The 13,460-nt window shown below is 43.3% G+C and overlaps 1 protein-coding gene and 1 non-coding gene across 2 annotated transcripts; one reads left to right on the top strand and one right to left on the bottom strand.

Annotated features, from left to right (window-relative positions):
* Positions 1–6,307: 6,307 nt before the first annotated feature.
* Positions 6,308–6,448, bottom strand: LOC123644294. The gene has a single exon (XR_006737102.1). It is a non-coding gene; the product is annotated as a U4 spliceosomal RNA (small nuclear RNA).
* Positions 6,449–9,535: 3,087 nt separating this feature from the next.
* On the top strand, positions 9,536–12,350 carry RPL37A (ribosomal protein L37a). Its single transcript, XM_045559330.1, has 4 exons — positions 9,536–9,646; positions 10,004–10,132; positions 10,751–10,833; positions 12,233–12,350. Exons 1-4 carry the CDS (start codon positions 9,644–9,646, stop codon positions 12,294–12,296), a joined length of 279 nt encoding a protein of 92 aa, XP_045415286.1. The 5' UTR covers positions 9,536–9,643; the 3' UTR covers positions 12,297–12,350.
* Positions 12,351–13,460: the final 1,110 nt, after the last annotated feature.

Here is a 13,460-nt window from a genome sequence, read left to right as displayed (position 1 = left end):
CTTAGAAGAAGGTAGTAAAATTTTCATTGCACAGAGGGAGAAATTGAGCTGAGTAATGTTGTGGATTGGTCGAGTCCAGGTGAGAAGTGACGGAGCAGGACCTGCAGCCAGGCCACCCCATCCATTAGCTGAGATTGGTACCTGGCTCCCTTCCAGAAGGGCTCAGCCCTGGCTGTAAGCCTGCACTGACCTCTCTGCAGCCCGCTGCCTGGCTCTCTGCAACAAACTCTAGAACAGGAAGACCCTGGAATGCACCACTTTCCTGTTCCTCTTAGTCCCTTTCCTGGGCCTCCACACAGTTCCAGTTGAGGGAATATATCTTTGAGGGCCACTCAACCCCGCTCACTGTTGTTTGGGGGCTGAGAGGGCAGGCTTCCTGGAAGCTCAGCACAGTCTGGACTGGGGGACCCATGTCCTGTGTCAGGCCCTGGCCTCAGGAAATAACCTGCAGAGGATCACCCTGTTGCCTGGTGTGTGGCTGCCATGCTTCTAGCTGGTCACTGAGTTGAGCTGCCAGCAGCTCCTCGGGACGCAGCTCTTCCTAAAGGTGCAGCCTGGATACCCGAGTCTAAGCAGCATCGGTTGCTTCTCTCAGCTTCCTGAGAAGGATGGTGGAGGTTAGCAGTTAAGCCTGCAGCTTACCCTGCCATGAGGAGCTCTGCTGTGCCTACAGTTCTCATTAATGACTAGGCCTTTGGTCTCCTCAACACCTTCCTGGTCCAGGGCGGAAGGCTGGGGAGAACACCTTCCTTGTCTGGCCTTTCCTTTGGGCCACCTGAATTGTCCTGTATCTTCTCACTCCTAGCTCTCTGTTTTTAATTTTGTTAGATACACCAGTTTGACATCTTTGTCTACAATAGTGACTTGTGTCTTGCTGGAAGCTTCCAGAGGACAAGTGTTAGGTCCATCTAAATTTTACTATAATGTTGTCCAAAACAAGCACTTAGTTTAAATAGTTTTCTACGAGCAATTAACAAAGCAATGGCTGCGGTTTCATCAATAAGCTATACTATTAGTAAGTCCCCTTGTGAGTGGTTGCTCTGCAAAGCCAATGACAGTCGTGTGCCACACCACAACTTCCAGTCAATGATGGACGGTTCTATAAGATTATGATGGAGCTAAAAAATTTCTGTCACTATCACCTAGTGTTGTCATAGTCATTGTAACGTTGTAGCACAACATGTTACTTTTCCTACATTTCATACACAAATTTAATAACAAAATTATATTACAGTTGCCTACAGTATTCAGTACAGCTACAGGCTGTACAGGTTTGTAGCCCAGGAGCAATACACTATACCACATAGCCTAGGTGTGTAGTAGGCTGTCCATCTACATTTGTGTAAGTACACTCTGCGATGTCCACATGACGACAAAATTGCCTAACAAGGCATTTCTCAGAATGTACCCTGGTTGTTAAGTGACGCATGACTGTACATTGCTTCATGGCTGTTACCCTTGGAGGTTTGTAATCTGCAATGGGCCCTGCAATCAATGCAGCTATGAAGGACAGTCATTCATGGCTTGGGTGGCCTGGTCAGAGGTGGCCCAATGCAGACAGAACCTATATGAAAAGAAATGCTAAAATTGTATGTGAATTTTTCCCGTATGATGCTTGCATGGATTTCTGCAGTCTTAGGGGCTCATTAATGGAAACAGCACAGTCATTTCATTAGGGAAAAACCTTTGGAATGAGTTAAGGCCCAGGAACAGAAAGGTTTTTGGATCACAGTCAGATTTTGAGAAAAGTTTAGAAAGGAGCATTTCTCCCTCGCCTGCCCCAGTGCCTATCCATGGCCTCTGCTCTATGTAATTAGATCTCATGGCTTGAGAAACATTCAGGAGCCCCACTCCGTGATCCTGCAGATGTCTCTAGGGACGCTTCCACTGCCTGCTGGTCACTCAGCCCCCACCAGAGAAGTTTTAGTGCAGCTCTTCTACGGGCACCTCTGGATTTGGGTCAAGTTCTTTATCTCTCAGGATCTCATTCCCTTACTTCTATCAGTAGTTTCTTCTTACTCCAGGAATGTAGTTAGGACATAATGGTTATGCTTCAAAACTCAAAGTAAAGTGTGTAGGTGATGTTAGAGACATACATACCCAGTGTTGCACAGGAAAATCACTACTTATTGTTAAATTACTAAATCCCTGCTGCATTCACCTTGGGACCTGCTGCACAGATCGGCCCTTGGGATACTGCAAGGAGCCAGATCTGTGGCTGCCATGGAAGGGCTTGTTCTCATTCCTTGCAATTTGGTGCTCATATTTGAGACCACTATTCTTCTGTAGTCTTAGTGAATATGGCCTGTTGAGCCTTCATCTGGGGCCTCTAGTTGAACCTCGGTTTCAGCTGTTATGGAGAAAAACTCACTCTCTGAGATGTCCCTGAGGTCCTCCAAGGCACATTTTATTTACACCATGCAGCCTATATATTTTAAGTTAGACCTCTGAAATTTGTTAAAAGCCACCTAGCCATTTCAGTGTAATTTAGCAAAAGACACTTGGACTTATTTACATAGAGAGTGAATACCTTTAGGTTTACAGAAGGATTTCCACACTAACTCCTTTTTCTCCTACATTTAATAGCTCAGTCCAGACCTCCAGAACTGTGTTTTCTGAAGTGACAGTTGAAATGAAGAAACACTGGGCCAATCTCGTCCCACTTTCATCCCTGCCATCAATTGTACCCTTAAAGGACCTTACTAAAATCCCCCCCTGGTCCATGGAGCTTGTCTCTGCCTCCCCTCACCAGGGTCACTAAGTGGTGTCCTGTTTCCTGAGTGACCCTGGTTGATTTCCACCTCTAGGGCTGGCATCAGGAAGCCTCCAAGAGGCAGCAAACGATCCTGTTAGCCTTGATCTACTTTGTGTTTGAATTAATCATGTCTTTTTCCCTCCTGGCTTCAGATGAGCCTTTTTCTAGGTCAGTGGGAGAGCTGAGAAATGGAGCAGGAGGCGCTGTCCCCACACCGCTGGCTCTGAAGTGCTGCCTCATCCGAGCACTCTTGTCTGTTAGACCCTTGGTGCCTTTTGAAGCTCTGGCCCCCCTTTGTTTTCTGCAAAGGGGAGAGAAACAAACCCAACCTTAGATTTACTGCATCCTCTCACTTCTCACCAAGTTCAGGATTACCAACATACAAAGTGGCTTGGAAGTTTAAAGGGGGTTAACTGGAATAGTCTCCCATACCTGTGTTCTGTTTTGGTTTTGTGTTTCCTGTGGGGTCTCAGTGAAGAAAATGATTCCTAACCATACTGGAAAGCACTGAGAAGCCTATGAGTCATCATGACAGCCAATGGCTATTTGATTTTGTGACATCTTCTGACCACATTTCCCTCCCACTCTCCATTCTACAGATTTCTACCAGGCTCTCTTCCTCTTTTTTTTAAACTGTCCTTTTTAAGTGTGAAATATACACAAAAGTTTGTAAAACAATTTATAGCTTAACAAAATATTATAAAATAAACACCCATGTAACTATGACCCCAAAGTTATGAAAATAATACCTTGTAGCAGCTTTATTGTTTTGCCTTTAATGTTTAGATCTATAATCCACCTGCAGTTTATTTTTGTACGTGGGGTGAGGTGAGGTCAAGGTTAACTTTTTCCATACGGATATGCAGTTGTCTCAGCAGCACATATGGTAAAGACCATCCTTTCACTCTCTGCTCTGCAGTGCCTTCTTTTCAATATTGTAAATCTGATGTAAAAATTCATCTAGACATGTATAAGTGAAAAAATAAAAGTCCTACATTCTTCGCCCACCCTTAGCCCTACCTCCTACGGGTAATAACTAATATAAATAATTGGGGATGAAGCCATTTGCAATTCCCTGTGCCTACAAATATATGTAAATATACACAGAATTTGTTTTTACAAAAATTGTATCAAGTTCTTCACACTGAAAATGGCTCATTTCACATAATATATTTGGCCATTGTTTCATATTGATCCACCTGTTAAATTGTTTAGCTTAAAGCTGCCTCCTTACATATTTTAAGCTTGGCCTAAAGGTTTCTCTGTACAGAGTGAACTGTAACCCAACTGGATGTGTAAACAGATGGTGACCTACTCTTGGAACAAGGAACGGAGTCTCAGCCAATCCCAGCTGCTGACTGTTCAAAATGTGGGAGCTTTAACCAATCCGCAGTTTCTGTCCCTCACTTCCATTCTCTGTATGTCGCTTTTCTTGTTCTGTTCATAAATGTTACCCAACTGTGCGGCAGCCCCGGAGTCACCCTGAACTTATTCTGGTTCTGGGGGGCTGCCTGATTCATAAATTGTTCTTTGCTCAACTAAACTCTGTTAAATTTAATTGTCTAAAGATTTTTTTTAAAACATACCTCATCTCCTTTAAGAGTTGCTGAGTAACTAACTACTCCCATCCTGACGGATGCACTGCCTGTTGTAAATGCTCTGTGAAGCGTTAACAACTAGAATGATTTTAAAGTGAATTTGAGGAGAGAAGGAAGAAAGGAAAGAATGTGGGTACCGAATCCATTTCTGACACCCCGATTCTCTCTAGGCACCCAGGACTGTCCTCAGCAGGCTTGCCTCTCTAGCTAGGCCAGCTTGCCTGTGGCCCTTGGCTCCCAGGGGTCAGGATGGCTCTGCAGGCCTCGCTCTTGTCTTTGGCCACCTGGTACTTCAGTGAAGAGCAGGCTGTCTTCAGGCATGAGTGAAGGAACAACGCCCCGGGATACACCCTTTGTGTCCCCAGCACAAGATGAACTGGGAATGCTGCTTGCACCTCAGATTGCTTTCAAGAATAAAATGTTCCACATGCCCCAACAGAACCGGTTGACTCAACAGCTAAAAGAACTGCTCTCTGGAGGCGACTTTTAACATTTATTTTTCTAAAGGTAAAAAGTGAATTTTGAGTGCTCCTAAAGAGCCGGGGTGAGTCAGCAGGGATTTTTACCAAGGCTTTTATGGGGACATGTTACAGTAAACATTCTCCACACCTGATGGTCCTCTAATGGGGATGGAAATTTATTAGCCCACAGATAAGACAAATTGAGACTTTATGAGAGGCACAGTTCTCTGAAGTCACTCAGACTGATTTTATGAGAGTGGTATTTGTACATCCTTGAGCTTGCTATTTAGAGAGAATTGTTGAGTTTTGATAAAATTGCTCTGAACATGAACAATTTCCTCCTATAGGGAGTGTCTCATTGTCAGCCACTGTTGCATTCTTCCTCATGCATCGTCTCTTCCCTTGCACGCGCGAGCTCTCTCAGACCCCCTGAAGGCTGAAGACACAGCAGGCAGAGCGGGACACAGTGTAAGGGAGGCAGTACATTTGCTAAACATGATCTGAAGTAGCCTCCAGAGCTGGCCCAGAAGGGCTTGGCCCCTGCTCCAGCCAGGCTGCCCCAGCGGGAGGCTGGCTGTGCTTGCCCAACTGCCCCAGGTCACCTGAGTGCCACTGCTGCTTGGCCAAGTGCCACAGACTGAAACAGGAGGACCATTGCAAGTGTTTGTTTCTCAACACTCCTTCCACCAATTTCATTTTTTTGTACCAATATGCATACGTTTTTGTTTTAATTTATAGGTTTTTGGAGACAGGCATAGTTTTGGTGGAGAGCATTCCAGGCAGCATCCGCAAAATGCAGCGCATTTCCCTTCTGTGGGGAGAGGGACTTGTTCCCTTGACCTCCTGCCATTCTTCCACCCCAAGGGGGCGGAGGGCACATAGAGCCTGGGGTGGAACTGCAACACCCTGAGCACATCCTGATCCCTTTGTGGGCCTCAGGTGGCAGTTGCCATGACTAGAGCAGCCTCACTGTGCCCAAGCTGAAGAAATTAAGGAGAAAAGAGAGGGACATATCTTTAAGGAAAGTGGAAAGCAGATTTGCCGTAGTCCTTGAATACAGCAGAAGAGGAGACAAGATTGAAAAGGCATAAAGAGACATTGAAATCAGGTATCAGCAGCAATAGAATCTCAACAATAATAATAACCACTATATTTATTTTATTTTATTTATTTTATTTTGAGACAGAGTCTTGCTCTGTCCCCTGGGTTAGAGTGCCATGGCATCAGCCTAGCTCACAGCATCCTCAAACTCCTGGGCTCAATAAATCCTACGGCCTCAGCCTCCTGAGTAGCTGGGATTACAGGTGTGTGCCACCATGCCTGGTTAATTTTTTCTATTTTTAGTTGTCTGGCTAATTTCTTTCTATTTTCAGTAAAGATGGGGTCTCGATCCTCCTGCCTCTGGCCTCCCAGAGTGCTAGGATTACAGGTGTGAGCCACCAAGCCCGGTCCAGAACAGTTATTTATTTATTTATTTATTTATTTATTTTCAGTCTCTGTAGAGACTGTCAAAAATTGCCAATGCCGACCATATTTCAAGTTGTCATGGTGGGGTATTGGGAAAAGTTTTCAATTAGTAATAATCGTGCCTCTGATAAACCTCATTGGCTACGATACTGCCACTGCACAAAGCCAGAACAGTTTTAGATTTACAGAAAAATTGAGCAGATAGTACAGTGTCTATACTCTATCGCTGAATTTCCCCTATTACTAACATTTTACATTAGTATGGTACATTTGTTACAACTAATGAATCAGTATTGATGACATTATTAGGAACTAAAGTTTAGGGTTTATTCAGATCTTAGGTTTTACCTATTGTCTTTTTTTCTGTTCCAGGATACCATGTTACATTTAGTCATCATGTCACCTTAGGCTCCTCTTGGCTGTGGCAATTTCTTAGACTTTCCTAGTTTTTGATAACCTTGATAGTTTTGAGGAGCACCAGTCAGGCATTTTGTAGGATGCCCCTCTATTGGAATGTCTCTGATGTTTTGTTTCATGATTAGATTGGGGTCATGAGTTTTTGTGAGGAGGACCACGAAGGTAAAGTGCCATTTCCTAGTATCATATCCAGGGTTTATACCACCAACATGATTTATCACTGTCGATGTTGACCTTGATGACTTGGCTAAGGTAGGGTTTGTCAGGTTTCTCCACTATAAAGTTATGCTTTTTTCCCCCTTTCTATACTGTACTCTTGGAAGGAAGTGACGCTGCCCAGCCCATACTTAAGAAGTGGGGAATTATACTCCCTGCCTTGAGGTCAGAATAGCCACATAAATTGTTTGAAATTCTTCTGCAAGAGAGAGTTGCCTCTTCTCCTTCATTTATTTATTTAGTCTATCATTTATTTCTATCAGCATGGACTCATGGATATTTATTTTATGCTTTGGGTTATAAATCAATACTACCTTATCCGTTGCTCAAATTTTTCCAGTTTTGGCCACTGGGAGTTCTTTCAGTTGGCTCTTGTATCTCTTTGACATACTCCATCAACGTAGGGTTTTCTGAACATTTCCTTACTTTCTGGCACCCTGAGATGCTCCAGGCTCATCTTGAATATTTTCTGCCACAGTCCTAGGATCAATCACTTCTCCAAGAAGCCCTGCTCCTTTTACTGGAGAATGGTACTAGAAACAAAGATCTGGCTGTTAGGGATACCTGGGGCCACTGGAGTTGTTAGGGGTTTTCTTTAATGGTAGTTTTTTCAGATTATAAAAGAAATGCATGCTTATTATAAAAGATAACTAGAAGACATGGAAATGTATGAAGACAAAAATGAATTTAACTATTCCCACTACCCACTACCACAAAAGACTTTTTGCTTTTTCTCCTTCTTGAGTTTATACAGCCAGAGCTGGGGTAACAAATTGGGGAGTATAAAGAGAAAGCTACTTTCATTTTACAAAAAGGTACAAGATTGTGTTAACACCAAGTGCATGGTCAGGCACTGCCCCAACAGTGCTCCAAGTCTGGAAACTCTTCCTAGAATCACAGAAGGTGAGAACTGAATGGGACCTTGGAGAACATCTGGTCCAGCCTCTTGTTGTAAGTATAGAAGGTGGCTGCTAGGAGGTGGGGAGGTGGGTCTCCATGCAGGGACTGTGGCTCACCCAAAGTCATATCACAAGGTAGTTATAGAGCCTGGCTCAGACAAAGTGTCAGGGACCTGATTCCAAGTCAAGTACATTTCCTACTCTGCTTTTTCTGTGTAGTAATTATGTATTCATTGACTTTTCACAACAACTTCATGAAGTAGATACTACAATTATTCAGATTTTATAGCTGAGGAAACCAAAACACAGAAAAATAAGATAACGCTGGGCACAGTGGCTCATGCCTATAATCCTAGCACTCTGGGAGGTGAGGCAGGAGGATTCCTTGTGCTCAGGAGTTCGAGAGTGAGACCCCGTCTCTATTAAAATTAGCTGGGCGTCATGGCATGCACCTGTAGTCCCAGCTACTCAGGAGGCTGAGGCAGGAGGATCGCTTGAGCCCAGGAGTGTGAGGCTGCAGTGAGCTACGATGACACCACTGCACTGTACCCAGAGTGACAGAGTGAGACCCAGTCTCAAAAAAAAAAAAAAAAAAAAAGGAAATTGAACCCCCCAACTGTTTCCCTTAAAAAGAAAAAAATAATAATAAAAAAAAGTAAAATAACTCGTCAGTGGTCCCACAGCAGGTAAGTAGCAGAACTCTGCTTTGAACCCACACAGTCTGATTCCTGAGCCTATGTTCTTTTTTTTTTTTTTTTTTAGGGTGAGGTGGCCTGCCCATGTTCCTAACCATTATATGAGACTTCCTCTCTTTATCTTAATAATAATTGTTCCTATCATAAAGGATCACGATGAAAATTAAATGAGAACATCCATGTAAAACACGCAGCGCCTACGTGTTGCCCTTCGACAATGCCAGCTGGTACTATCATTACCGTTTCTGCTGCCCCTGAGGAGCCGTGATTCTTCCAGTACTGAATTCAAATCATGAAGGATTCAAAGATTGCAACCATATGAAGTGTGCTGTTGTCTGCAAGGTGCTTTTAATAACTGTGAAAAACACATGCAAATTTATTTTGAGACACTTAGTATTAAGCTTTGTGAACTGAACCTACTTGTCACCGGAGTCCTGATTGGAAACACAGCCAGGCAGCCCCACGGAGCCTTTCAGGCTTCATGGTCTTTCTTGGTCTTTAAATCAGGGATTCTTCTTACGCTTTTATTCCAGCAGTTCTCTGAGCTTCCTCTCTTCTGGCCTAACCACCGCCTGAGACGAGGCAGCAAACTTTCTAGCGTGTTCTACGTGAAGAAATAACACCATGTGCCTAGTCACGGGACACACCTTCCACTTCCCGGTCTCAACGGGAAACCTGGCTTTTTCCTGCTGACCCCCTGGAGAGGGCTGGAAGGATGGAGAACGGAAAGAAATGAGATTTGCAGTCAAAAGACTTAAGACTCAGAGCTCCTCTCTAAGCCAAGTTCCCGTATGCAAATCACCTAAAATCTGGATCGGCTTCCCTGTGCATAAAATGGAGGAATTCGTACCTGCTTTGCAGGCTTTTGTGATATATATATAAGATACTGTGCATGTGCGTAGCTAAAGTTTGCGAATGCGGCTGAACTTGGGGGAAACACTTCTCCCCACCCCAAACACTTCCCAGGAGGCCGCCGGGAGCTCCGCCTCCAGGAGGAGCGAACGCCGGGAAGCCTCCCGACCATAGAGCTCAGTTGCTAGCTAGGCCTCCGCGCGCCACTTCCGCTCCTCCGCCTGATATCGCGCGTGCGCACTGCGTCCCTTCCTCTCCGGGCTGGGACCTGGTTCGCCGCGAAATGGTGAGTGCGGCTCTCTCTGCGGGGTAGATTTTTTTCATCCGACCGCATCTGTCCTTTCCTTGGTTTCTTCGTCTGTACCCGCCTCTGCTCACCTGCCCTGGCTCGTGTCCTCCCTGGTCTCCGTGCCCTCGCACGAGACACCACTCTCGGACGCAGCCCGAGGCGGAGGGGGATGCGGCTTGGCTGGGCCTGGCCCACCGGGGCCGGGTTAACACGGGGCCTTCGGAGAAAGGGGGAATTTGGGGAAAACTGGGTCACAGCGAGGGTGGGGTGGAGGAACGGTGTGTGGAGGCGCCAGACCTGGATCCCAGCTCATTTTAAATATCGCTGGTTTCTCCCTTTGCTCACTCTGAACAGGCTAAACGCACCAAGAAGGTCGGAATCGTTGGTAAATACGGGACCCGTTATGGTGCCTCCCTCCGGAAAATGGTGAAGAAAATTGAAATCAGCCAGCACGCCAAGTACACTTGCTCCTTCTGTGGCAAAGTAAGGTGGTCTGTGGTGGGGGGAGAGAGGGGGACGGCAGGTTTCCTTCCGAAGTGAGGCCTCTCGTTAAGTTAGTTTATAAGCCGTGTGCTAGTGAGCAGTTAGCATCGCACGTACTGTTGATTATCAGGTACGAGGTAAGACGGTTGACGGGGTAACTTTAGGTTTTGTGAAACGTTTTTCACTTAAAGAAAACCATTTAGCAACTAAAGGACAAAAATATCTGGCAGAGAGTTCCATTCTAAGCCAGACCTACCTTGTGGGAAATTATTCCATCAGTTTTGTTTACTGATGTTTCTGTCCCAACCCCCAAGATGTCTAGTCTGTGCATCTAAATAACATGCCAGGGGTTTTTGTTTAATAAAAGTTTGGGGGTTTACTATGTGCAAAGTACTGCATTATGGCAATCGTTGTTTTTTGTTAGGGAAGGGGGACTTAAACATCCCTAGTAATATAATGAATCCAGATTTTTCTCGTAGTGGACTTTAGGGGATTAGAAACATACCGTAACTTCATAAAACACACTAGCTTTGGTTTTCTTGTGTAATAGACTCCTGGATGCTTGTAAGACGAAAGATTGTTCCTTGGTTCATGGTGAAAATGGATTCTCTTTTACAGACCAAGATGAAGAGACGAGCTGTGGGGATCTGGCACTGTGGTTCCTGCATGAAAACAGTCGCTGGTGGTGCCTGGACCTACAAGTAAGTCCATTTCTTTGTGGTATTTGGAAGTGTGTGGACCACATAGGGCCAGAGTCCAGGCTTGATGCTGGATGGACTAGTTTTAACTCTTGCACAAGACTGAGAGAGTAAGGATGCTTTTGTTATTTTCAGGACTCTTGAGTTATGGTTTATTTTCAGTTATTCACAGAATAAGCACAAAACTACTGAAATGAAAGTTGGAGATCCGATTCATGTATAAACTTTAGAATGCTGCAGTCATTGGGGTCATCGTCAATGCAGGTCCATTAGTGGGGCCGAGTCTATATTAAACGTTGATTTACACTGCAGGTTTTTATAAAAATAGTTAAAAGAAGTCAGCTTAAAACTGTATTTGGAAACTTGAGGCTATCTGGCCCACCACACCTTTGTCATTCTAAACAGTGTGGGCTGAACTTCTTAAAGTTTGTGATCCTGACAGGGCCAGGTGATGCTGTTGAAATAAACCTATCTATGCTGGTTATTCCTTGCTTTGACTCTTACGTTTATCCATTTCTGGAAAGAAAAGCCACTGTGAAAGACCTAATCTTGGAGTTCTTTGCTGACCCAGAGGTCTGAAGTGTTTTTCCTATAGCCAGTGTCTAGACCGGTGTTGTCCAGTACACTAGCCACACATAAAGTGATACATGGCTACTGTGATTAAAGAATTGAATTTTTAAGTTTTAGTTAATTTCAACTTAAAACTGCAGCAGGGTAAAATATTGGGAAATTTGCAACGGTAATATGGATATATATTCAAGCATCTTGTGGGGCTTTTTGAGGGCAAAAGGGAAAATGAGGGAGGGTGTGCTCTTGGTTCTGACAGTAAGGCAAATTAACATTCATATACCCACCATACAGAATGGTGATAATGTTTTCAGGTATAGTTCCTGAATTTCATGGTAAAATTTTTTGTAGTAATTTTTATAGTTGTCTTTCCAAAAGGTACTTTAGAGTGCTCTATTGCCTTAAACGTTGTTTTCTTGATAATCTCTCACTGGACCATCTTGTAATTTATTAGTTTTTTCTGATACTCTATCCATTCCCTTTTAATAAGTTTAGGTTGGCCTCTTAGTTTTTTAATACTCCTGCCTGAGAAAACAGATGCATGAGATTGCATGTATAGTTCTACCAGAGCCTGAAGACAAGGCTCTTAAGGGATGCCGTCCTGTAGTTTAGAAGCCACTAATTTCTGAGCAATAGTCTTAATGTTAGTTGAATCTTTGGATTAACTGCAAAACATTTACAGAGCAGTCTATCTCAACATAATTCTTTCCAGGAGAATTTGGAAAGAGACCATATAACATTATTATTGTAACATGAAAACGAGACAGATTTACTTACTTGCCGTTTCATATGTTAACATGCTTAATTATATTGGAAACTGAATTTTTCTTTCCAGCACCACTTCTGCTGTCACAGTAAAGTCTGCCATCAGAAGACTGAAGGAATTGAAAGACCAGTAGAAGCTCAGCTTTTCAGATGTGACTAGCCTATAATAAATGGGTTAATTTATGTAACAGAATTGCCTTGGTTTGTTGTTAATTTTATTAGATGTTCTGATTTGCATTGTGTTCATGGTGCTTTCTCAGAAGAGTCTTGGAAATTGAAGTTCTAATTTGTTTTGGAAAAACATGCTGAGATGAGTTTTTGTAATCCAGCCTTTTTTTTTTTGTTTGTTTTTTCAGTAGTCAAACGGTAGGGTAGGGAATAAGAGTGAAGCTTTTCAGGTTAGGTATTGGCTTTTTATAAATCTTTGTGTGTCTTAGCTTTTTGCAAGGCTGCTCTTTTCAGCTTGACTTTTGGAATACATTGGAACGACTTTTGCAAACTTTAGTTTTAAATTGCAGTATTTTAAAAAATGTTTCTAAAGGTGTAGGATATACTAAAGGATGAAGGGTATATGTACGTATACTGCCTGTTCTACTTTAGATGTTTCTTTTGATCATACGCTATCAGCATCTTGAGTAAACGGTTGGAATTTCACAACAAATTTTGTAAAAGTCTGCCATTTTCCTTTTTTCAGTTTGCACACAAGAGTTCATAGGATTGAGTTCAAGTTGATACAGATGATCATACTAACAAAAGAAATTAAGTGCCTTGGAGGAATTCAAGAATAATGATTAGCTATGGCTATGATTATTATTAGCCATTCTTATATACCTTTATTCACTTCCTCACTTAATTCATTGCCAATTTTGCTGTTTTACTTGTCAAATATGTCTGAGCTTCTGTCTGTGATGTGGACTCCACAGGCCTCCTTACTGGCATGTCTATCTTTTGTCCACTCTGGAGCCAGAGTACTTTAAGAATACAAATCTAATTTGACAAAAATGTGGAATTTCTTAAGTAGTACTTAAGAAAGGCCTTTCTGTAGACTTTTCCCTTCACTTGTACTCCAGTGTTGGCTCTGGCACAAACCACCACCTCAAGGTAACACAACTGGATCAAGCTCTTATTGGACCCTTAGCAGTAACTGGTCATTTTTTTTGTATGGGTTATTTTTTTGTACTCAACAGTGTTTGACTTACTATATTATAGTTCGGCTAGGTGTCCCCAGTATCTAGCTTAATTGCCTGCACATGGTAGGCTTGAGTGTTTGATGAGTAAACATGTGGATCTTGTTTTTG

This window comes from Lemur catta, chromosome 8 (assembly GCF_020740605.2).
Source record: "Lemur catta isolate mLemCat1 chromosome 8, mLemCat1.pri, whole genome shotgun sequence".
NCBI lineage: Eukaryota > Metazoa > Chordata > Mammalia > Primates > Lemuridae > Lemur > Lemur catta.
Note: the sequence above shows the minus strand (reverse complement) of the source record. Positions and strands in the feature narration are given on the sequence as shown.

Coding starts and splice junctions, on each gene's coding strand:
- RPL37A (XM_045559330.1), top strand. Junction 10,133..10,750: donor CTTGCTCCTTCTGTGGCAAA/GTAAGGTGGTCT, acceptor TCTCTTTTACAG/ACCAAGATGAAGAGACGAGC. Junction 10,834..12,232: donor GGTGGTGCCTGGACCTACAA/GTAAGTCCATTT, acceptor TTTTCTTTCCAG/CACCACTTCTGCTGTCACAG.